The sequence below is a fragment of the Gymnoscopelus microlampas genome, assembly GCF_963454915.1.
Source record: "Gymnoscopelus microlampas genome assembly, chromosome: 3".
Taxonomy (NCBI): domain Eukaryota; kingdom Metazoa; phylum Chordata; class Actinopteri; order Myctophiformes; family Myctophidae; genus Gymnoscopelus; species Gymnoscopelus microlampas.
In genome coordinates, this window is record NC_139940.1 from 58,980,907 (window position 1) to 59,006,064 (window position 25,158).

Genomic DNA, 25,158 nt, shown 5'->3' on the forward strand with positions numbered 1-25,158 from the left:
CCACATTCCCTACTGTGTTGTTTTCAGGGGTTCTTCCGTCGCAGTCAGCTGCCCAGCGTGTCGTACTCCTGCTCCCGACAGAGCAACTGTCAGATCGACCGCGCCTCCCGCAACCGATGCCAGCACTGCCGGCTGCAGAAGTGCCTTGCTCAAGGGATGAGCCGCGACGGTGAGAGCACGCATACTTCATATCGTTGCCGTCGTAAATGAACGCCCTACTTGATCACGCTACAGTTTACATGCTATTCATCAAAAATGTGGAATGCCCTACCAAAAGGAGTAAAGGAGTGTAAAACCCTACTCACTTTCAAAACTGCCCTAAAGATACACCTTCAGGAGGCTGCAATTGATAAATGGCCCCTGTCCAAGTCCTAACCTACCACACCCCCCTACCCCCCCCCCTCTCTCTTTCTTCTTTTGTACATATTTTTCACTCTTCATACCAGTAACCCGTAAACTGATTGTATGACATTCTATAGTAGTGTGTATATCTGTCTGTCTCTTATATGTCATCATGATTTGTGTGCGTGGGGAACTCATTTGAAACAAGCTCAGTGCTTTAATGAGTCTTCCAGTTTAGTAGACCTTGTATTGTGAATTTGTACTTCCATGTACTGTTGTTCTCATGTCTTACTAAATAAAGTACATCAATCAATCAATCAATCACTTTCACAACAGACCAACTTAGTTTTTGTTTATAGTCATTCAGTATTTGCTGCGTCTGTCAAACTGCCTGCATAGTGAAAACATTTATGAAGTTTTATATACCTCATCACTTGAACTGTAGGCTACTAGGGGCGGCAGTGGCTCAGGGGTAGAGTGTGCCGGTAGAGCGGTTCACAGTTCAATCCCGGGCTCCCCCAGAGTTAGTGTAGAAGTGTCCTTCCTTGAGCAAGATGCTGAACATCTGATTGCTCTTGATGAGCAGGTTGGTACCTTGCATGGTTTCCTCCACCATCTGTGTGTGAATGTAAAGCGCTTTGGATAAATGCACCATTTACCATACTATAATAACCATTATATTCATTTCAGAGAATGTTTTGAGTAGGGTGTAATAAGTGAGCTTGACTACCTATAGCGATCAGTTCAATATCAAAGTGATTGATTCACTATCAAAGCAGTACTAGTGATCGATTCACTATGAAAGTGATCGATTCACTATCAAAGAAATTGATTCACTATCAAAGCAATTAAAGTGATCGATTCACTATGAAAGTGATTGATTCACTATCATATCAACTGATTGCACGATCAAAGCAATCGGTTCACTATCAACAGGATTAATTCACGATCAAAGCAATCGGTTCACTATCAAATCGCTCAGTTCACTATCAAAGCGATCAAATCACTATCACTATAACCCCAGTGTTCATTTAAACTCTTGAGAGTGTGCACAGTCCAATCCTCAGTGTTGATGCGACATGCTGTGAGTGAGCTTGCAGATTGTCTATTTTCAAATAGCCTATGTATGAAATAGGGCTAAAGTGGTTAATGTATGTTTTATAATATAATAATTTATATCCGCAAAGTAACTAGTAACCAGGCGAGGAATTTCAGGGAGGCCATGAAGGCCATGGCTTCATATCGTTGCGTTCAGGACATGAACCGTTTGTGGTCAGAGAAGGACATAATGCAACTGAACCAGGCCCTTGCAAGAGCGTAGATTGACAAAAAAGGGTGACAAAAAGTATGACCAAAAATAGTTACATCAAGGTCCTCTGCCAAGTGCAAAGACAACTCAGACAGTCTATGTGACAAACAGAACATAAAATCACATGCACTAATCATCCACACAAAAATAGCAGATCTACAAGCTCACAACGCCTCGCGGAGCTTGTAGATCTGCTATTTTTGGCTGAAGAGGTATAGGTGTAGAGGGAAAAAAGAGCAGACCAAGTAAACAAAAAAGGTTTAATCTGAAACACAATTTTATACAATATAGAGGAGGGGGTCCCTGCTTCATCTCTCTCTCAGCTAGGGGGTCCTTGGCCTGAAAACGTTGAAGACCCCTGCTTTACACCACTGTAAATGACCCTGTGCTTCCTCCCTCCCTCCCTCCTCAGCGGTGAAGTTTGGCAGGATGTCAAAGCGTCAGAGGGACTCTCTGTTTGCAGAGGTCGCTCGTCACCGCCAGCAACAGCAGCAACAACAACAGCAACAGGACCAGCGTCACTTGCAGTGTGACCTCCTACGTCCCAAGGTTACAATCGTTTATTTTTATTGGTTTTAATTTGTGTATTTTTATATATATTTTTTAAACATTTTTAATTTCAGTTTAGTTTTAATTTGTTTTTATCGCCGGTTTGCTATTTGGCTTTGTTTTTATTTTGTGAAAAGGCTTAGTTTTAGTTGACTTTTTATTAGCGCTAGTGTTTTAGTTCTTATTGTAATACGGGGTGTCAGGGGCAAGATTCAAAGAGCTCAGAAGTTTTTGAAAATACCAGATCCTCAAGCTCACAATGTGTCGCATCGCAACTCGTTGTGAGCTAGCTTGTAGATCTGCTATTTTCACTATTTTCGAAGACAGATAATGCCTATTGACAAAGTAAGGACATTTTCTCTATGATTTTAGTTAGCTTGAGTTCATTTTTATTTTTATTTAATTTAACTAAAATGTTTTGTCAATTTTTGTCATTTTGTTAGTTTTATTTAACTATAATCAGTGGTGTAAAATAATTAAGTACATTTACTCAAGTACTGTACTTAAACACATTTTTTAGGAACTTTCACTTTACTGGAGTATTTCCAATTTTCAATACTTTTACCTCTACCCCACTACATCTCAGAGGCAAATATTTTACTTTTACTCCACTATAATCATTTGAAAACTTTAGTTATTAATTACTTTGTAGATTTTGATTCTACAAAGATTTTTACAAAACAAACATTAACCACTTCAGCCCCATATATATTTCAGCCATTTGAAAATAGCCGATCTACAAGCTCACAATGCGTCGCATCGCGACGCATTGTGAGCTTGTAGATCTGCTATATTCAAAGGTTTTTTTAGAAACATTTTGAACTTGTGAAATGGGACATTCTGCACAATGAGTACTTTTACTTTTGGTACTTTAGGTATATGTTGATACCAATACTTTTGCACTTTTACTCAAGAACATTTTGAATTCTGGATTTTTTACTTCTGCATTGCAGTATTGATACTTTTAAAGACCTGGAACGCATCTGTGTCACTTTAGATTTCTTTGGCTATTCAAAAGTAGCAGATATACAAGCTCACAGCGCGGCACCGAGTGCCGCGCTGTGAGCTTGTAGATCTGCTATTTTTGAAAAATCTTGAAAAGAATGTTTTAGATTTTTTTCAAAAAACTGTTAGGATTTAGAAAAAGAAATGAAGAATCGCCTCAGGTCTTAAAGGGTTAAGACTGTAAATGGCCCTTCTCCATCCCAGATGCAGCGCCACAACGCCGGCCCTCCCCTGCTGCATCAGCCCGTGCCCGGCGGCTCTGCCTACCCCTTCAGCGGGGAGGGGGCCTGTGGCGAGCTGCTGCCCCCCTACCCCGCCGAGGTGCACTCCTACCTGCTGTACTCCCCAGGAGAGTCCCAGGCTTCGGGCGTGGCCTACCACCACCACCACCACCGCAGTGCCAGCCTCTCGCCTGTCACCAGGACCCAGGGCAGAGGGGACAGCGATGGCCACTCTGACGGGAGAGGTGAGGTGCACGCACACGCACACACATACACACACACAGTAGCCTCGCGTAGCCAGAGGCTTTTTTTTCCCAAGGGGCGGGATCAAAACAATGGCCCTTGACGCAATTGGTTAGACCTACAACCAACTACCAATTACAGTCCCATATTACCCATATTCGAATACTGGGCCCTGATTGGTCACCCACGCCTTCTGGAGCAGGAAATGGATTCTCTAGGAGCGGTGCCAGACCCAAATCACAGAGTGCAATTATTTATTTATTTTTGCACTCGCAGATTCGTCTGGTCCCAGGCTAACACACACGTCACACACGCACACGCACACGCACACGCACACGCACACGCACACGCACACGCACACGCACACACACACACTACATATCTCAGAGGCAATTATTGTACTTTTACTCCACTACAATTATTTGAAAACTTTAGTTACTAGTTACTTCGCAGATTTAGATTATTATTACAAAACTTGCATTACCCACTTCAGCCCTACATATATATATATATATATATATATATATATATATATATATATATATATATATATATATATATATATATTTCGGCCACTTGAAAATAGCCGATCTACAAGCTCACAATGCATCGCGATGCGATTTGTATACATTTTGAACTTGTGAAATGGGACATTCTGCATAAGTACTTCTACTTTTGGTACTTTAAGTACATTTTGATACCAATACTTTTGTACTTTGACTCAAGTAAATTTTGAATGCCTTACTTTTACCAACAGAGTATTTCTACATTGCAGTATTAATACTTTTACTTAAGTGCTTTTTCCACCACTGTGAATGACACGTTGTCATTGTCATGGTATAAATGTCCCTCCCTGGTGTTTTAGGCTATGATTCCAGACAGGCGTCTCCTGACCTGATGGGGATTCGACCCTACGACCACCTGGATGAGCTGTATGCTCCGTATCCCCACTCTCTGAGGAACATAGGTGACATGTTTTATTACAGATACAACTCATTTATACTCCATTGCAAGACAGAGTCGCTTGTCGGAAAGAACAGATTTTTTCAACCTCACAAAATCTGTTCCTACCTAAGTTACACCAATGAGCAGTGGTGGAAAAAGTACTCCAATGTTTTACTTACTGTAAGTAAAAGTATCGATACTGCAATGTAGAAGTAGCCTACTCTGTTACGAGTAAAAGTCCGGAATTCAAAATTTTACTTGAGTAAAAGTACAAAAGTATTGGTATCAAAATGTACTTAAAGTATCAAAAGTAATAGTGCTAAAAATAGCAGATCTACAAGCTCACAACGAGTTGCTGGTATAAAATAGGGCTAAGTTGGTTAGTGTTTTAAAATATAATAATGTATATCTGCAAAGTAACTAGTAACTAAAACTTTTAAATAATTGTAGTGGAGTAAAAGTACAATATTTGCCTGTGAGATGTAGTGGAGTAGAAGTAAAAGTATAGACAATTGGAAATTGTTAAGTACAGTACTTGAGTAAATGTACTTAGTTACTTTACACCACTGGGTTTCCCTCCCTATTTTCAGAAATGTATCACGTTTCTCATCAATAATTATACGTGTGCGTGTGTGTGTGTGTGTGTGTGTGTGTGTGTGTGTGTGTGTGTGTGTGTGTGTGTGTGTGTGTGTGTGTGTGTGTGTGTGTGTGTGTGTGTGTGTGTGTGTGTATGTGCGTGCGTGTGCATATTGCATGTATAGATGAGTTGTGTGCCAGCGTGGTGCGTGCCCACAGAGACACCAGTCAGTACAGGGCTGAGGAGCTGCAGGCTCTGAGATGGAAAGTGTTCAGCCACGAGGAGATCCAACAATACCACAACAAGGTATGATCCAGGACTCTAAAACCGGGTTATAATTGGTCTAACAGTGAAAGTTTTTTAGCGGTCTTGGCTTAGCCTAGACGTTGATTAGCTGTTTTTTAAGCGTCTGTATATAGACGTCTATATTATAGACGTCATTTCAAAGGCTATAATATAGACAGTCTATAAATAGACGCTTAAAAAACAGCTAATCAACGTCTAGGGCTCTAGGCTAAGCCTAGACTGCTAAAAAACTTTCACTGTTAGACCAATTATAACCCCATTTTAGCCTAGCCCTTAGCCGATCTACAAGCTCACAATGCCTCGCAAAGCGAGGTCGGCTATTTTTTGCTAATGTCCCCCCCCTCCCCCCCACCATGGACGCTGGGGTTCAAGTGGTTACTAAAACGTACAAAATAACAAACTAGAATTGGAAAGACGTGTTAGTTAACTCACATACAAATAAAGATGAGGCAGTACAAACAAAATTAACTAACTGAAACTGTATTTTGGGTGTTTACAAAACAGACTAAAATGAACAAAAATGATCTGTTTTAGTCTTTGGTTTCGAATGGACAAATGGAACAAAATGGACCATTTGTACACTCTCAGACTCAGAGCTACAGTATGGGGGCCCTTGAAATGTGAAAGTTTGAGAACCACTGAGCTGAAAGTATAAACTGATTTGTAAATAAAGATACATTTAAATTGGTTTAAATTGTTAACCAATCAACCGTAATCTGTACTTTCTCCTGTCTTCCACTCCATCTCTTTTTACGTCAATCTGTCTGTCTGTCTGTCTGTCCGTCTGTCCGTCTGTCTGTCCGTCTGTCCGTCTGTCCGTCTGTCCGTCTGTCCGTCTCTCTCTCTCTGTCTCTGTCTCTCTCTGTCTCTCTCTCTGTCTCTCTCTGTCTCTCTGTCTCTCTCTCTCTGTCTCTCTCTCATATATCAGTCAGTAGATGAGATGTGGGCGTTGTGTTCGGTGCGTCTCACCGACGCCGTCCAGTACGTGGTGGAGTTCGCCAAACACATCCCAGGGTTCCGTCTGCTCAGCCAGAACGACCAGATCGCTCTCCTCAAGACCGGTGAGCTCTCACCTTGTTTAGACCACGGCCTGGTTACAATACCTGTCCCCTGGTTACAATACCTGTCCCCTGGTTACAATACCTGTCTCCTGGTTACAATACCTGTCTCCTGGTTACAATACCTGTCCCCTGGGGATCTGCTTAATGTTTTCTCACTCAACAGTAAACAAACCAACATACAGTGTAAGTGAATAGACCAATTATTTGTTTACCAACATTGAGACTGGATGCACAGGTGATTGTTTCATGCAATAAATTCCCAACCTGTTGTTTCGGGGTGCGCTGGTTTCAGCGCACCCCAACCCCCTCTTGTGTGTTGGCTAGTGCTGCGCGCCCTAGTGAGACCTGACAGAATGGGTTTCATTTGCAACCAGTATGACGCTTGCAACCAGTGTGACGTTGTCTGTTAAGGGGTCTATACAGGGTATCTGCACATTTCTAAAGTGACAATTTAAGGACTTATAAGACCTTTTTAATACCTCTAAAATAAATAAATAAGACCATTACTGTGTCAAAAGTAATCAACACACTATATAATACAACAACAAACAAACATTGGCCAAATTGTCAAATATGACCTACTGTAAGAAAGAGGCAAACATTTTGCTTACAGATCTGCTATTTTCACAATATTTATCCGTGGAAGCGAGTCAAACAAAATGTAATGCCAATAGCCCTAGAATGTCTGTGATCTTACATGCATTTCATGTATTCCAAATACACAGCCGTAGATCGGTCTCATCCGCGGCATAAAAGTGCTCTGCGCTGTGTGTGTACTCACCCAATAATTTATTCCTAAGACTTGGAGTCAGATATTGTCCTCTATTTGAAAGTTCTGCCAGAAAACGTGTGTTTAGTCAAATATCTCCACTTTTCCGCGAGCTTAACACGTATGACTTTCTGTCCGGGGGCGAGGGGCCCGGAATGAGTGCAGGCCTGAACACAATCAAAACTTCCTTTGGAAAGCACAAATGTATGGGGCACACAATTGGCAGGTGGAGTGATTAATTACCCCACACCGATCGCAAGGCACCTGTCAATTGCGTGCCCCATACGTTTGTGCTTCCCAAACATAGGCTGTTCCCAAAGGAGGTTATATGTTCAGTCCAGCAGTCATTCATTTTAGTTCCGGCCTCGTCGCTGACAGAGAATGTTGTCCGTGTGAATCTTGTGGTAAAGTGGAGATATTTGACTAAACACACGTTTTCGGCCAGAACTTTCAAATGGACATGAAACTAGAGGACAATATCTGACTAATTATTGGGTCGGTACACACGCAGCGCGAAGCACTTTTATGCCACTGAGATCACTCTGCTAACCGTGCGCGGATGAGACCGATCTATGGCTGTGTATTTGGAATACATAAAATGTATGTAAGATGACAGACATTCTAGGGCTACAATTCCAAGTGCTTGTCAGGGTGGGGGGTCCCCAGTTCAAATTATTATTTTGGGGGAGTTGCTGCCTGAAATGTTTGATAAACCACTCTACTAGAACACAGTGTTTTCATCCCCATTTAAACTTGTTTCCACTGTCTCCTGGTTGCATCAGGTTCTATGGAGGTGGTGCTGGTCAGGATGAGCCGGCTGTTTAACACAGAAAACAGCACCGTGTTCTTCGATGGGAAGTTCGCCGGAGCTGAACTCTTCAAGTCTCTGGGTGAGAGATGTTTCCACTAATCCATTATACTCGTCCTTATGAGGGTTATACCTTCACATTCTGTATGTTATCCACAGCCACCTCAAATGAGTCAACACTCAAGTGCTGCTTGAACAACAGTGGTGGAAAGTAACTAAGTACATTTACTCAAGTGCTGTACTCAAGTACAATTCTGAGGTATTTGTACTTTACTTGGGTATTTCCAATTTCCAATATTTTTACTTCTACTCCACTACATCTCAGAGGCAAATATTATAATTTTACTCCACTACAATTATTTGAAAACTTTAGTTATTAGTTATTTTGTAGATTTTGATAATCACAAAACAACCACTTCAGCCCTATATATATTTCGACCATTTGAAAATAGCAGATCTACAAGCTCACAATGCGTCGCATCGCAACGCATTGTGAGCTTGTAGATCTGCTATTTTCAAATGATTTTTATACATTTGAAAACTTGAATAGGACATTCTGCCTACTTTTGGTACTTTAAGTACATTTTTATACCAATACTTTTGTAGTTTTTGAACTACATTTTCAATTCTGGACTTTTACTTGTAATGAAGTATTTCTATTGATAATTTTACTTCAGTAAAAATTGTGAGTAATTTTTCCACCACTGTTGAGCAAGTGCCTTGCGCAATGACAGACTGTTGATGGATACATGTTAGCTGTGGGACGGTCATCCTGGTATACTCAAAGACAATACTTCAACTATACATAATGTGTATTGTTCTGGACAGTGTAGAGACAGACAGTAGGAAAGCTGAGTGTAGGAGAGAGACCGTAGGAAAGCTGAGAGACAGACAGTGTAGGAGAGACAGGCAGTAGGACAGCTGAGAGTGAGACAGTGTAGGAGAGACAGACAGTAGGAGAGCTGAGAGGGAGACAGTGTAGGAGAGACAGACAGTAGGAGAGCTGAGAGGGAGACAGTGTAGGAGAGACAGACAGTAGGAGAGCTGAGAGGGAGACAGTGTAGGAGAGAGACCGTAGGAAAGCTGAGAGGGAGAGCTGAGAGGGAGACAGTGTAGGAGAGACAGACAGTAGGAGAGCTGAGAGGGAGACAGTGTAGGAGAGACAGACAGTAGGAGAGCTGAGAGGGAGACAGTGTAGGAGAGACAGACAGTAGGAGAGCTGAGAGGGAGACAGTGTAGGAGAGACAGACAGAGTAGGAGAGACCTGGTTGGACATGTTCCAGTGGTGTAAAGTAAGAAAGTACATTTACTCAAGTACTGTACTTAAGTACAATATTGAGGTACATTTACTTTAGTGGAGTATTTCCAATTATCAGTATTTTTACTTCTACTCACTACATCTCAGAGGCAAATATTGTACTTTCACTCCACTACAATTATTTGAAAACTTTCACTAGTTACTTTGTAGATATAAATTATTATATTATAAAACATACATTAACCACTTTAGCCCTATTTTATACCTAGGCTATTTTCAAACACTTTTGGTACTTTAAGTACATTTTGATGCCAATACTTTTGTACTTTTACCCAAGTCATTTTTTAATTCCGGACTTTTACTTGTAACAGAGTACTTCTACATTGCTGAATTGATACTTTTACTTAAGTAAAAACATTTGAGTACTTTTTCCACCATTGATTGTCTTTACAGATTGTGGGGATCTGATCGCTGCAGTGTTTGACTTTGCTCATGGGATGTGTGCGCTGAGGCTGACTGAACAGCAGGTGGCACTGTTCACTGCTCTGGTCCTGATCAACACAGGTAAGACAGCCCGTTTTCAAGAATAAATACAAACAATGGAAAGTAGCCCTAATAATACTTTCCTTTTTTTCCCCTTTTTTTGATCCCATAAGCCTATAGATTGTTTTCAAAAGGGAGAATCATGAGTCCACAGGGCCTTTCAACTTCTACTCCACTACATCTCAGAAGCAAATATTATACAATACTCCACTACAATTATTTGAAAACTTGAGTTACTAGTTACTTTGTAGATTTTGATTTTCACAAAACATACATTAACCATTTCAGCCCTTTATACATTTTGTCCATTTGAAAATAGCCGATCTACAAGCTCACAATGCGTCACGATGCGACGCATTGTGAGATTGTAGATCTGCTATTTTCAAAAGTTTTGTATACATTTTACACATTTGAAAACTTGTGTGAAACGGGACATTCTGCATAATGAGTACTTTCTACTTTTGGTGCTTTAAGTACATTTTGATACCAATACGTTTGTACTCAAGTAAATTTTGATTTCCGGACTTTTACTTGTGACAGAGTATATTTCTACATTGCAGTATTGACACTTTTACTCAAGTAAAACATTTGAGTACCTTTTCCACCACTGGGTGGTTCCAAATGGGACTCTTACAGATATGTAACTCTCAGAGTGTACAAATGGGTCCATTTTGTACACTCTGAGATTTATGGGGGTCCTTCAGTGGCTGTTTGAGAGCCACTGGTCCAAAAGAAACAGGGGTGTTGTGTGGTTGTGTCTCCATGCAGATCGTCCATGTCTGGAGGACAGAGCCACGGTGCAGAGAGTACAGAGAGACCTGGAGCTGGGCCTGACCCAGATCCTGCACACACACAACCAGGATGGACTGCTGCACAAGGTACACAACACAACACAACACAACACAACACAACACAACACAACACAACACAACACAACACAACACAACACAACACAACACAACACAACACAACACAACACAACACAACACAACACTTCAATTCAATAGGCTCTATTCACAGCAGCCATATTATGAAGACATTCACAGGTGTTACCAATGATACTAATGAAGGCTCTGTTCCATTCTGGTCAAACAGAGTCAGGGTGCTGATGTTGTGCATGTTGGCTCACTGGCAACACTCTGTTACAACAGTGGGTCTACAGTTGGGGTCCAGGGACCCTCATGGGCTTCCAAATGGCCCCTTACAGGTGTGTAACTCTGAGAGTGTACAAATGGACCCGTAAGGGTCCATTTGGTTCCATTTGTACACTCTCAGAGTTATGGGGGTTGTGGAAACCACTGTGCTAGACTAAATGGAACAGAGCCTTCATTAGTATCATTGGTAACACCTGTGAAGGAAGTGTAATAATATGTAATGTAAGATAATATGGCTGCTGTGCATAGAGCCTATTCAATTCAATTCAATTCAATTCAATTTTATTAAAGTGTCAAATCACAACAAGTTGTCTCAAGACACTTTACATGTAGAGCAGAGACCCGACAGTCCCACCCTGAGCGAGCAATTTTGCGACAGTGGCAACGAAAAACTCCCCCTTAACTGGAAGAAACGTCAGGCAGACCCTAGGCTCTAGGGTGGCGGCCTTCTGCGTCGACCGTGTCGGGGGGAAAGAAGAGAGAGAGAGGGAGAGACAGAGAGACATACAACTTGTATGTCTCTCTGTCTCTCCCTCTCTCTCTCTTCTTAGCAATAGCAATAGTGGCAAATATAATAGTGTAAGATAGTATATGTGATAATATAATATAGTACAACACAACACAACGCAACTCAACACAGCACAACACAACACAACTACACAACTACACAACTAAACACAACTAAACCACATCTTCACTTCACTTCACTTTGCAATTTCATTCAGTTAAACCATGAAAACAATACACTCCATGTGCATAAAACATAGCAGTACTAGAACAAAACAACAACAACAATAGTACGTTATATTATTATGACCAAAAAGGGTATAGACTTTTCTGGTCAGAGAGATAAGGAGTGTACGTTCAGCTATCTGTTTTCACCGATTGGAGAAGTTAAGTCGAACAAGGACAGCAGTCAGTTCGTTAGATCATAGTTGCTATGGCAAGACGATAACATTTACATCCAAACACAATATGTGGTTCATTCTTTTCATAAAGAATGACTCAGTTTGCAGCCACCACAATAGAAACCCAGATGAGATCATAATTGATGATAAGGAAGTCTGAACCCAAGAACCTGTGGACTAGGCTGGTTGTTTATTTATTATTTTTTTGTTCATTTATTTTTGGTTAATTTAAAAGTAGCCAATTATTTGTTGCCTCCTTTTTTTCTCCCCAATGTTTTGTCGTTATGCCAATGAATTCCTTTTAGATTTCTTTTGCTATTCAAAAATAGCAGATCTACAAGCTCATAGTACGGCACCGAGTACCGCGCTATGAGCTTTTAGATTTGCTATTTTTTGAAAAGTCGTTAACATTTGTGCAAATCTTTGCTTCTGGGGATTCTACAAATGTCTTCTAAATCCTAACAGTTTTTTGAAAAACATTCTCAAACATTTTTCATGTCAAGGACCCCCAAAATGATATGTATTTGGCCACGGACCCCCACCTCAAAATATGTTGTTCCAGGGACCCCCCAGAGGCAAAGATTTGAGTTAAAAATGTTTGCTCTAAAAAAAAATATATATATATTCAAAGATTTGCCAAAAAAAACACGGTTTTCGAAAATAGCAGATCTGCAAGCTCGTAGGAGCTTGTAGATCTGCTATTTTTAAATAGCCAAAGAAATCTAAAAATGACACACAGATGTGTTCCTGGTCTTAATGGCTCAAATCAAATAATCTGTCTCTCTGCGTCTCTCTCTCTCCAGCTGCACCAGAGGATGGGCGTGCTGCGCTCCCTGTGCAGCCTCCACATGGAGGAGCTGAGGGGCTTCAGTCAGCGCTACCCTCTCACCGTGCACCGCCTGTTCCCCCCGCTCTACCGGGAGCTGTTCACCACCGACGCCGAGCTCACCCCCTCACCCCCAGGGGGCGCTCACTGACCCCCCCCACCCCCATCACACCCTGCATACAGTCATATAGGCTCTATGCACGGCAGCCATATTGGAAAGAAATTGGGCCTTCTTCCTTACTTCCTTCACAGGTGTTACCAATGACACTAATGAAGGCTCTGTTCCATTCTGGTCAAACAGAGGTCAGGGTGCTGGTATTGTGCATGTGTCAGTGGTGGAAAAAGTACTCAAATGTTTTACTTAAGTAAAATAATCAATACTGCAATGTAGAAGTACTACAGAATGTACTTGAGTAAAAGTACAAAAGTATTGGTATCAAAATATACTTAAAGTACCAAAAGTAAAAGTACTAAAATGTTTGAAAATAGCAGATCTACAAGCTCACAACGCATCGCAGCTTGTGGATCGGATATTTTCAAATAGCCTACGTATAGAATAGGGCTAAAGAGGATAATGTATGTTTTATAATGTAATAATTTATATCTTAAATGTAACGAGTAACTAAAGTTTTCAAATAATTGTAGTTCAGTAAAAGTAGATACAATATTTGCCTCTGAGATGTAGTGGAGTAGAAGTAAAAGTATCGACAATTGGAAATACTCAAAATTGTACTTAAGTACGGTACTTGAGTACTTCAAATGTACTTTACACCACTGTGCATGTTGGCTCACTGGAAACACTCTGCTACACCAGTGGGTCTCAAAGTGTGGTCCAGGGACCCTCATGGTTCCTTGAGGGGGTTCCAAAATGGCCCCTTACGGGTGTGTAACTCTGAGAGTGTACAAATGGAACCAAATGGACCGGCCGTAAGGGTCCACTTGGTTCCATTTGAACGCTCTCAAAGTTATGGTGGTCCTTGAAATTGAAATGTTTGAGAACCACTGTGCTACACGAAATGGAACAGAGCCTTCGTTAGTATCATTGGTAACACCTGTGAAGGAAGTAAGGAAGAGGCCCAATTTCTTTCCAATATGGCTGCTGTGCATAGAGCCTATTCTGTACCTTTTTGAATGTCAAGGAGCACCATGTTTGATTTGCATTAGACACAGTATACCGTTTTGACCATAATCTATACCACTGGAAAATCCTCAGTGTCGACTTAACTCTGAGAGTGTACACATGGAACCAAATGGACCCCATTTGGGTCCATTTATACACTCTCAGAGTTAAATTAAAACAGAGAGCTCTACTGTATAGAAAGGCATACGTTTTATTAAATTAAGTATTGACAATTACTTGCTGAAAGCCTATATATTTTTCTAGTAATCATAAATGTGCATTTATAGTTTAGAAGTTGCTGTAGAACTCTTTTGTACTGGTATTTAAAAATATTTTTTTTTGTATTGCTTGGGGGTATTTGCAAATCACTTGCTGAATGGATATCTTTTTCTAATAATGGTAAAAATGCATTCATAGTTTAGAATTTGCTTCAGAGGTCTTTGGTAGATGGAAATTCAGGTATTTCAAATATATATATGATCGTTTTTCGATGGGCAGGGGGTTATTGCAAAGGGTCAGATACAGTATTTGATTGTTTGTCCTTGGGATTACTGTCTGAGGGTGTTTTTATGGCTTATGGCAACCATTTTAAAAGTCCCCATCCTTGTATTTATGTGTCATGTCAAGGTCCCCCCAAATTAATATGTATTGGTCCAGGAAAAATATTTTGAGCCAGAGAACCCCTATACAAGAATCAGAGAGAATGATACCTGGGCACTTCAGTAGAGACATATGTACAGTATATATATTTATATTATATTATATTAGTTATTTTGCGTTTCGACTTGCGTCTTCCTCAGAGTCAAACACAGAGAAACCTCTGTTTGACTCTGAGGAAGACGGAAGTCGAAACACCCAGTCACCCCCAGTGGTGGAAAAAGTACTCAAATGTTTTATTTAAGTAAAAGTATCAATACGGCAATGTAGAAATACTCTGTTAAAGTACGTAATAGTAAAAGTCAGGAATTCAAAATGTATACAAAGTATTTGCATCAAAATGTACTTAAAGTACCAAAATAAAAAGTACTCATTATACAAAATGTCCCATCTCAAGTTTTCAAATGTATTCAAATCTTTTGAAAATAGCAGATCTACAAGCTCACAATGCATGTGTCGCATTGCAGTGCGCAGGCATTCTCTCCGATTCAAGTTGTCCCTGTAGAGCCCTTCTATCTTCAACTGGCTTCAACTGCTTCAACAAATTCTTCACGTATTTTCACGATGTTTAAAAAAAAAAATAGCAGATCTACAAGCTAGTACTGTTTACACATGGGATGTGTTCTTGGGTCGAGTGAAAGTTCTGCAGTATTAGTGAAAACAGTGTGTGTATTTTCAGTTTTTGTACTGTGCTGTTACATTACTGTGTATATGAAAAAACATTAAAAAAAACATTAAATATATGGTTTGTGTCGAACATTGATGATAGGCTAAAACATTGGACTATAGGCTCTATTCGGGGTGCTCCTTCCATTCCGACATCTCGTCGTCACTCCGACTAGTGGCTTCCACGTGCGGTTAGGGTTAGGTATAGAGTTCGTTAACGTCGGAAAGGCGACATGTCGGAAAGGCGAAATGCACCCGCTCTATTCACAGCAGCCATATAGGGAGGTTTCCTGTTAGTAAACATGAGAGGAATATGACCGCGCAGCTGCGGGGGGAAGCCTATGGGTGCGTTTGGAAATTACGCACCGGAGCACACTCGCCTATTAGTTTGTATTGGCCAGTGCGCTCACTGCCGCTCAGGGCTGTATTTTCGAACGCGCCTTTCCCCCACTGACCCCCAGGCATGCGCAGATTGCGCATTCTGCTCTGTGATGACGTCGCGCGGAAATCCGTCTATTATGGCTATATATAAGACATTCACAGGTGTTACCAATGATACTAATGAAGGCTCTGTTCCATTCTGGTCAAACAGAGTCAGGGTGCTGATATTGTGCATGTTGGCCCACTGGAAACACTCTGCTACACCAGTGGGTCTACAGTTGGGGTCCAGGGACCCTCATGGGCTTCCAAATGGCCCCTTACAGGTGTGTAACTCTGAGAGTGTACAAATTGAACCAAATTTGTTCACTCTCAGAGTTATGGGGGTCGTGGAAACCACTGTGCTACACTAAAGGCAGGTACACATTGCAGGACCTTAAAGTGGTCGGGGGGTCATCTGATCATTAAGCATAACATACTGCAGGAGTTTATTTCTTGAAATCGGCTGTCATAATGTCGTTGTGGTTTTCACAACACGATTGATCCCCGACAAGGGCTGACACACTGTAGGATAGTTCACTAGGATGCTATCTCCAGAGTCAGACCCAATACATACATTTGTGTTTATTCCAATTCATTTTAATCGACGTATCCTGTGATATGCCTTGGCCTTGTTTCCTAATGTTGTTTGAACCAGTTGTTCTCAAACATTTTCATGGCAAGGACCCCCAAATTAATATTTGTCCGCAGAGGCGCAGACCTCCCCCTTCTGAAAATATGTTGTGCCATAGACCCCCATACAAGATCTGTGTGGATTTGGAAAATACTCCACAACCCCCGGCCCCAAATATCTTCTTTAAAAATAGCCTATCTACAACGTGAGCTGGTAGATCGTCTATTTTCAAGTATCCAATGTATTTGTATATAGGCTTGAAGTGCTCATAGTCGCTTTTGTTGGGCTTGTTTTCACAAACTTGGTTGATTATTTCTCTCGCAAAATCTGGCAACACTCACAGACTGCGAGACACACACACACAAACACACACACACCGCTCGCTCTCTGTGTCTTTCTCTGTCTCTCTATCTCCTCTGTGCAATGGTCTCAAATAAACAGCCCCCCTTAGAGCACGCTTGCTCACTCTCATTCTGTTTTATAATAATGTTTAACTTAATACAGGACTGGACGGTAACTGTGTGGGGGATCTGTTTGTTGTGGTCAGGTCCACAGACCTTCCATAGCCACGGTGGCTGTAATGTGCTCTCATTGGCTGTAGCGTGCATCTCCTCGCAAGGTGCTCGCAGCCCCGTTCATAGTGTATGATATTGTCTGTTGTCCTGTCCCAGACAGATCTGAATATCTAACAATTTAGTTATCTGAAAACGGTCGGAAAGCCGTCACAGAGCGGAGAATCGCGGCCACATCGTGTCGCGGAGCCTTTCACACACAGCGAGCATTATCTCCCCGATCAAAGGCCGATCTGCGTCAGGTCGGGAGGTTTTGTCGGCGAGCGCCAAAAAAGGTCGGCGACAGCAATATCGGACCTAATGTCCTGCAGTGCAGTGTGTACCTGGCCTAAAGGCAGGTACACACTGCAGGACCTTAAAGTGGTCGTGGAGTCATCTGATCGTGAAGCATTACACATTGCAGGAGTTTATTTCTTGAAATCGGCTGTCATAATATCGTTGTGGTCTTCACAACACGATTGATCCCCGACAAGGGCTGACACACTGTAGGATAGTTCACTAGGATGCTATCTCCAGAGTCAGACCCAATACATACATTTGTGTTTATTCCAATTCATTTTAATCGACGTATCCCGTTATATGCCTCTCTCCCTCTCCCCCCCCCTCTCTCTCTCTCTCTCTCTCTCTCTCGCTCGCACGTCAAGAGCGCAGAAGCGGTCAGTGACAGAGGTGCCATGTCCGCTTATTATAAGCGACTTTGGGATTGTTTTTCTGTAAAGTTGCTTGAAAGTGTAGTTGCTTTTTTTGGCCTTGTTTCCTAATGTTGTTTGAACCAGTTGTTCTCAAACATTTTCATGGCAAGGACCCCCAAAATAATATTTGTCCGCAGAGGCGCAGACCTCCCCCTTCTGAAAACATGTTGTGCCATAGGCCCATTCAAGATCTGTGTGGATTTTGTAAATATTCCACATCCCCCCCCCCCAAAAAAAAAAATCTTCTTTAAAAATAGCCTATCTACAACGTGAGCTTATTTATTTCAAGTATCCAATTTATTTGTATATAGGCTTAAAGTGCTCATAGTCGCTTTTGTTGGGCTTGTTTTCACAAACCTGGTTGCTTATTTCTCTCGCAAAATCTGGCAACACTCACTCACAGACAACGACACACACAGTCACACACACACATGCAATAGTCTCAAATAAACAGCCCCGGCCCCCTTTGAGCACGCTCGCTCACTCTCATTCTCTTGTTTTATAATAATGTTTAACTTAATACAGGACTGGACGGTAACTATGCGGGGGGTGTGTTTGTTGTGGTCAGGTCCACAGACCTTCCATAGCCACGGTGGCTGTAATGTGCTCTCATTGGCTGTAGCGTACATCTCCTCGCAAGTTGGTCGCAGATCCTTTCATATTGTATGATATTGTCTTCTGTCCTGTCTCGGACGCATCTGAATATCTAACAGTTTAGTTATCTGAAAACGGTCGGAAAGCCGTCGCAGAGCGGAGAATCGCGGCCACATCGTGTCGTGGAGCCTTTCACACACAGCGAGCATTATCTCGCCGATCAAAGGCCGATCTGCGTCAGGTCGGGAGGTTTTGTCGGCGAGCGCCAAAAAAGGTCGGCGACAGCAATATCGGACCTAACGTCCTGCAGTGTGTACCTGACCTAAATGGAACACAGCCTTCATTAGTATCATTGGTAACACCTGGGAAGGAAGTGATAATATGGCTGCTGTGCATAGAGCATAGGGCCATTGTAGGGCCAGCTATACCGGACTGATGTTTATCCCTCAGGGTAGCTGTTTTCTTAAAGGTAGGGTAAGTGATATCTTTTGTTAAAATAAGTGTTAAATGGCTCTATATTCTGATATAAATCACTGCTATGTTGTGTTTTTTGAGTAACAGGAGTCTCCCTGTATCTCCAGTTCTTTATTTAAAAACAAATTCTTTGCAGGTCGGGACACCAATTTGATCCAATAAGGAGAGAGAACTCATACCGGATACAAGATAAACAAGTGAAGCTGGAAGTGATGACAAAAAAAAAAAAAAAAAAAAAAAAAGAGCAGACATAATTGGACCTGGAACACTATCTGGATACTATTTGACCAAAAATATCACTTACCCTACCATTAAAAAAAATATTTTTGCTAATGCATAATAGCTGCAGTTCTGTCCCAACTCTATGCCTGTTGTATCACAAAACAATAAAATGATGAACTAACACACTCGTAAAATGTCTCAAAATGACTTGTAAATGGGAGTTGTATTAAGTGTAGAAAAAAGAAAAAAGTCTAGTAAAAAAAACAACTCAATTACCACAGGTGAAACGTTGTCCTAATGCACTTCTAGAAATATAGAAATGAGTCAACATGGTCCCCATCTGGAAACAACCATCCTGTGTAAGAGTACATAAGAGTAAAATAGTTTTGTTGTGATAACTCAGACATTGTAGTAATAGGCTCTATGCACAGCAGCCATATTATCACTTCCTTCACAGGTGTTACCAATGATACTAATGAAGGCTCTGTTCCATTTAGTGTAGCACAGTGGTTTCCACGACCCCATAACTCTGAGAGTGTACAAATGGAACCAAATGGACCCGTAAGTTACACACCTGTAAGGGGCCATTTGGAAGCCCATGAGGGTCCCTGGACCCTAACTGTAGACCCACTGGTGTAGCAGAGTGTTTCCAGTGAGCCAACATGCACAATATCAGCACCCTGACTCTGTTTGACCAGAATGGAACTGAGCCTTCATTAGTATCATTGATCCTGTACCTGGCCTGTAGACCTGTTCGCAATTTGGTGTTAGGGGAATTTCTCACCTGAACTGAGTCAGTGGGTCCCTAGACATGAAAAATCACGGAGGTGCTTGTCCGCCAGAGTGGCACGAATGGCGCAATGGCCAAATCAAAAATGGCCGCCATCGACTATGATGAAAATCCAACTTTTTTGTTTCTGAATGTATATACAAATGTAATACCTCCATTTTGACTAATTGTTGTGTGTGGAATTCATTTCTGATATTGTTATGACCATTCTGGGTGATTTTGACCTTGGAAGGTCATGGTCAAGGTCATTTTGTTATTCTGAAGACCTTGGCCATAACTTGGCCATTGTTAGGAGTAAAAACAGGTGCAATGAGTCTTATCCAACTAATTCTGACATTTAAAATTCATTTCTGATATTGTTTTGACCATTACGGATCATCTTGTCATTGAAATATCAATATCAATGTCATTATTCAATAACTCGATTTGTTTCTTTAGTCACTTTTATTGTATTTCTTTCATAATTATTTGTTTTATTCATAACAAAAGACATGAACATGAAAAATATAACAATTCTAAATATCCCCCTTTAACTTTTATTTGATTTGGGTGCTTTAATTAGAAAATAAGACTAGATAAGAAAATAAAAGTGATATACAAATAAAATCATCTTTTTGCTACAATTTCTCTTACAGTGCACCTTATATGTGTGGATGCTGGTTAGTTTGATGGGTTTTTACATGAAGGATTTTCCAGTTTTCCATGGAAGAATATGATGCACGGTACTCCAGCAGCACGGCAGCCACATCGCCGAGTGTCGCACTTGCCTGCATACTCGGTGGTAAGGGCTTCAGACATTTTGATGGCAGTAGAGTACCAAAGTGCTCCTCCCATCCATGTTCCACTGGCTCTAATCTTGCCTCAGTTTCCTTCGCTGTCGCAAGCAGGTGACAAGCCCTATGCACCAGAAAAGCACCATGTTTGATGTGACCTCTGATCACACTACTTGTGGGGGGGATAGCATTAATTCCAGCGCTGGCACTGGTATAGCTTTCCCTGAGGTCATCAAACGTCTCAGCAGTTGTACTTGACCTGGCCCCTGTCCGGACACGTACCGAGTACTTCTCTGCCAACGCTGTGTCTTGTTCTGTCAAGGTGTCTGCCTCTCCAAAGTTTGTTAAATATTGTACTGGGTCAGAAGCCATAGCTTCATGTTTGGTCCCCACCTTTCTCATGCAGTCTTCTCCAGTCAGGATATGCACCTTGATAACTGTCTTGGCTAGTGGTGCTCCACGATGAGAGACTGCTTGATGCAGTGGAAGCGTGCGCTGCTTCTTACCAGTGCCATACTGCTGCCAGATCTCCTTCACCCCCAGTGCTTGGAAGTATGGGGTGTAGTATAGCAGTGCGAAGGTGTCTGTATCATTGGAGACAATGACAAATCTCTTGCTCTGTTTCACACGGACACACCACTCCAAATGCACCACCAATCTGGTCTCAGCCTCCTCAATCCAGTTCAATAGGTCTGGGATCTTTTCACCACCAGCCGCCTTTGCTGGGAGCACCTCATATTCAGAGACAACAGAGCTGACAATGATGGTAGCATTGCCACAGGCTTGACTGGCTTGACTGCACACCACATCCCGAACTAGCAGTTGGAGATTGCACTTGTTCTGCTCAGACGCCCATAACTTGTCAAGTTGCTGAGGGATGGGTGTGTCTCTGTTCATGCCAATGATGTCGATTCCTGTTCTTGAGTCTGTGTGCCGCATGCGCTCCCCTTCCTTTAGAGACATCTCAATGTAGGAATCGAGTATGAGATGGATGAACCCTGGCTCTTGGCAGAGGGATAATGTTGAGCTGATGATGGCGTTGATGACAGCACCTAAAGTAGGGAATCATGCAAGTGGCATCTGCCACATTTTCGACATGAAATCTACCACAACATGAGTGGCAAGAGTAGACTTTGGACTCTATTGGGTGAGGTCAAGTTCAGGCTCAATCTCACTGACACGTTTTGACTTGTTGACATGAGCTGGAAGGTCACCATCAAACAGGGGAGATGCTGAGAGCATATCATGAGTAAGTATCTGCCGGATGTTCATGCCCCACTCCTTAGCAATGTCCATACTCCTATGTGCCTTGGCCATGTCTTTGGATGAGACTAACTTCTGCTCCTTCAGAATGGTTGTTGGCGTCTTCAGCGGTTGCTCGTTGAACTGAGGTAACTTCCACTTTGGTATGGTTGAGCTCATTTTCTTGGTCTTCTCAACTAACCTCTCATGTCTGTATGAGCAGTAGACACACTCCCCATTTTTTAGACAATTGAGGCGTGGAGTGACCCCTCGGTCAACTGCTTGCTTTGTGAGCAGATTGTGCTGTGGCACAGGCACATTGACCATCATTGAGTATGGATTCCGATGCTCTAGCACGAAGTCCAGCAGCTTCGCCACATTCCGGTTGAATGTAGGGCGGCGAGTGGTACTCAGTGCATGCTGGAGATGGCATTCTGTATCTTTCATGGTGTGGTTGTTGGTGAGAAAGTTGAGGACATTGGTGATTGACCCAATCTCGTGGAACAAGAGCTCGAACTCTGCCACAGAATTTGCATTGTGTGTGGCTCCTACTACAGAGTGACCTCCTGGACCCGTCGACACTCGCTGAATGGTCTGCTCAACCTTCATGTCACCTCCTACAGCCCAGACCCAGCCTGGGCGATCCCGAATAACCCACTGGCCTATAGAGAAGCGCCGATAGAGCTCAGGATGTGTGAACTCTAGCATCTTGATTTGTTCAAGATACCATGAGCCATGACGCAGGTAGTTTTTGCAATTACATTCTGCAAAGATTGGCATAGAGTCCGCATGTAGATTCCAGTTTTCTTCTCTTTCGGAGACTACAGCATTCTTGATGACGGCCACCAACAAAATTCTTATTTGATTTTGTGGTATGGTCTTATTTGTATATCACTTTTATCCCTACATAGTCTTGTTTGCTAATTTCAACACCCAATTAAAGTAAAAGTTAAACAGATATGTTTAGAATTGTTATTTTTCTCATGTACATGTCTTTTGCTGTAAATAAAACAAATTATTATGAAAAAGAATACAATAAAAGGGATAGTAAAGTACAAAATCGTAATTGAATTATTGAAAAATGACATTGACATTGATATTTCAATGACAAGATGATCCTTAATGGTCAAAACAATATCAGAAATGAATTCTAAATGTCAGAATTAGTTGAAATAGACTTATTACACCTGTTTTTACTCCTAACAATGGCCAAGTTATGGCCAATGTCTTTGGAATAGCAAAATTACCTTGACCATGACCTTTCAAGGTCAAAATCACCCAAAAAGGTCATAACAATATCAAAAATGAATTCCACACACCCCAATTAGTCAAAATGGAGGTATTACATTTGTTTATACATTCAGAAACAAAAAAGTTGGATTTTCATCATAGCCGATGGCGGCCATTTTTGATTTGGCCATTGCGCCATTCGTGCCACTCTGGCGAACAAGCACCTCCGTGATTTTTCATGTCTAGGGACCCACTGACTCAGTTCAGGTGAGAAATTCCCCTAACACCAAATTGCGAACAGGTCTACAGGCCAGGTACTGGACTACATTGGTAACACCTTAATATGGCTGCTGTGAATAGAGCCTATAATTGTAATCATAATTTTTGACGCTTGAAGGTGATGTAGCAAACAGCAACAAAAAGAAGTTGCTGTTTGTTAAAAATAATATATATATTTTTTTTTAAAATGCATCCACCATCGTGTCTTGTGTTTTTCCACAAACATTGTGGAAAAACAATTTCTCTGGCAAGCGGGCTGGTAAACACAGTGACATGAGGAATCAGTTATTGCCAGTGTACAAACAGTGTTTCTTGTCTAAATAAGTTGGATACATGATGTTTTTCCTCTGTCTTTGAACTGAAGCCACAGAGTAAAGGAGTTGCAGTGGTGTAAAGTAACTAAGTACATGTACTCAAGTACTGTACTTTACTGGAGTATTTCCATTTTTCATTACTTTTTCACTTCTACTCCACTACACCTCAGAGGCAAATATTGTACTTTTACTCCACTACAATTATTTGAAAACTTTAGTTACTAATTGCTCTGCAGATATACATTATTATTATACAACATTTTAGTACTTTACATTTTAGTACATTTTGATACCAATATTTATGTACTTTTACTATTTTGAATTCCAGACTTTTACTTGTAACAGAGTGCTTCTCCATTGCAGCATTGATACTTTTACTTAAGTAAAACATTTGAGTACTTTTTTCCACCACTGAGGAAGTTGTGAGGAAAGGTTTTGTCATCAGTCTAGTTTGGTTGTCATGTGTAGTAATAATGTTTGTGTGCGTGGAGGTCCTCCAGTAAACTCCCTGATGCTATGAAAGCAGCTGGACAGGGCCTGTTAATGTGTCAACAGAGTCACATAAAACGCACTGCTCACGCTAACCTATTCCTGGGGATGTGCGTCACACAACTCTCCGAAATATCATTACGTTGCTTGTGGCTGATATTTGAACCACTGCAGGCCTATATACGTATGACGAATAGCGAAAATAGCCGATCTAAGCTCACAACATGCCTTTTCTTTTCTGGGCATCATGCTTTGGGCACTATAGGTGTGCACTATTGGTGTTTACAAACATCAGACAAAACCTTCTCATTATATATCGGGTGGAAATGTCCAAAACCTTTCCTTTTTTATTATTATTTTATTATTATTAAGGTTTCTGCACAACAGCAACTATATGTAATGACGTACAGGCTGCAGTCAAACGCTTTCTTTCATAATCCAGCACACTGAAGGCGTGTGATTTGAGTCATTCAGCATGAATAGCACTTTAGCTTTTGGCACTGTAAGTATATTTGAGGCCAATGCTTTTGTACTTTTTACTTAAGTAACACATTTAATACAGGACGCTTACTTGTAACAGACAATTAGCGCTTTTCTGAGGAGGCCTACTCAAAGTCGATTTACAAAACAGCAACAAAATGAAAACAACTTTTTTAGGAAAAACTAGTTAAAAGGTTTAAAGCTATAGAAGTAAAGGTAAAGCGGGGGGGGGATTAGGATTAGGTAGGGAATGTAAAATAAGAAAAGTTGGGTTTTGAGTGTGGCGAGGGAGGGGGCAGCTTTGATGTGAGCTGGGAGTGAGTTCCATAGGGAGGGGGCGGGCCACTGAGAAGGCCCTGTCACCCCAGGTTGTTTCTTTGTCCTGGGGATGTCCAGGAGGTTGGCATCCATCACCCGACCTGAGGGAGAGGGGGGGGGGAGTGACGTTGGAGTAGTTCAGAGAGGTGATCAGTATTTTGAAATCTATTAGGCCTATGTTCTTTGTTCAACTGGGAGCCAGTGGAGGCCATGGGGGATTGGTGTGATAAAACCTCGCACCACCAGTCTTTCCACCTCGGAGGAAAGCCTGGTATTCGTTAATAAATTGCCCATGTGATCCGGTCTAGGCCACACCTACTACCAAAAAAAAAAAAAAAAGGCGTCTGGTTCCGGGTGTTGCGGGATCCGGT

The 25,158-nt window shown here is 41.6% G+C and overlaps 1 protein-coding gene across 3 annotated transcripts in view; it reads left to right on the top strand.

The window, feature by feature from the left end:
- rorc (RAR-related orphan receptor C) overlaps positions 1 to 13,667 on the top strand; it is a 40,103-nt gene extending 26,436 nt beyond the window's left edge. For 2 of the 3 annotated variants that reach the window (XM_084053220.1, XM_084053222.1), the window contains exons 3-12: positions 28 to 169; positions 2,064 to 2,200; positions 3,410 to 3,671; positions 4,535 to 4,636; positions 5,376 to 5,497; positions 6,426 to 6,558; positions 8,110 to 8,217; positions 9,847 to 9,957; positions 10,705 to 10,814; positions 12,802 to 13,667. In XM_084053220.1, coding sequence (XP_083909346.1) covers positions 28 to 169; positions 2,064 to 2,200; positions 3,410 to 3,671; positions 4,535 to 4,636; positions 5,376 to 5,497; positions 6,426 to 6,558; positions 8,110 to 8,217; positions 9,847 to 9,957; positions 10,705 to 10,814; positions 12,802 to 12,975 — 1,401 coding nt within the window. In that variant the 3' untranslated portion in view covers positions 12,976 to 13,667. The remainder of the gene's footprint in view (positions 1 to 27; positions 170 to 2,063; positions 2,201 to 3,409; positions 3,672 to 4,534; positions 4,637 to 5,375; positions 5,498 to 6,425; positions 6,559 to 8,109; positions 8,218 to 9,846; positions 9,958 to 10,704; positions 10,815 to 12,801) is intronic. The other variant, XM_084053221.1, reaches the window with a different exon arrangement.
- Positions 13,668 to 25,158: the final 11,491 nt, after the last annotated feature.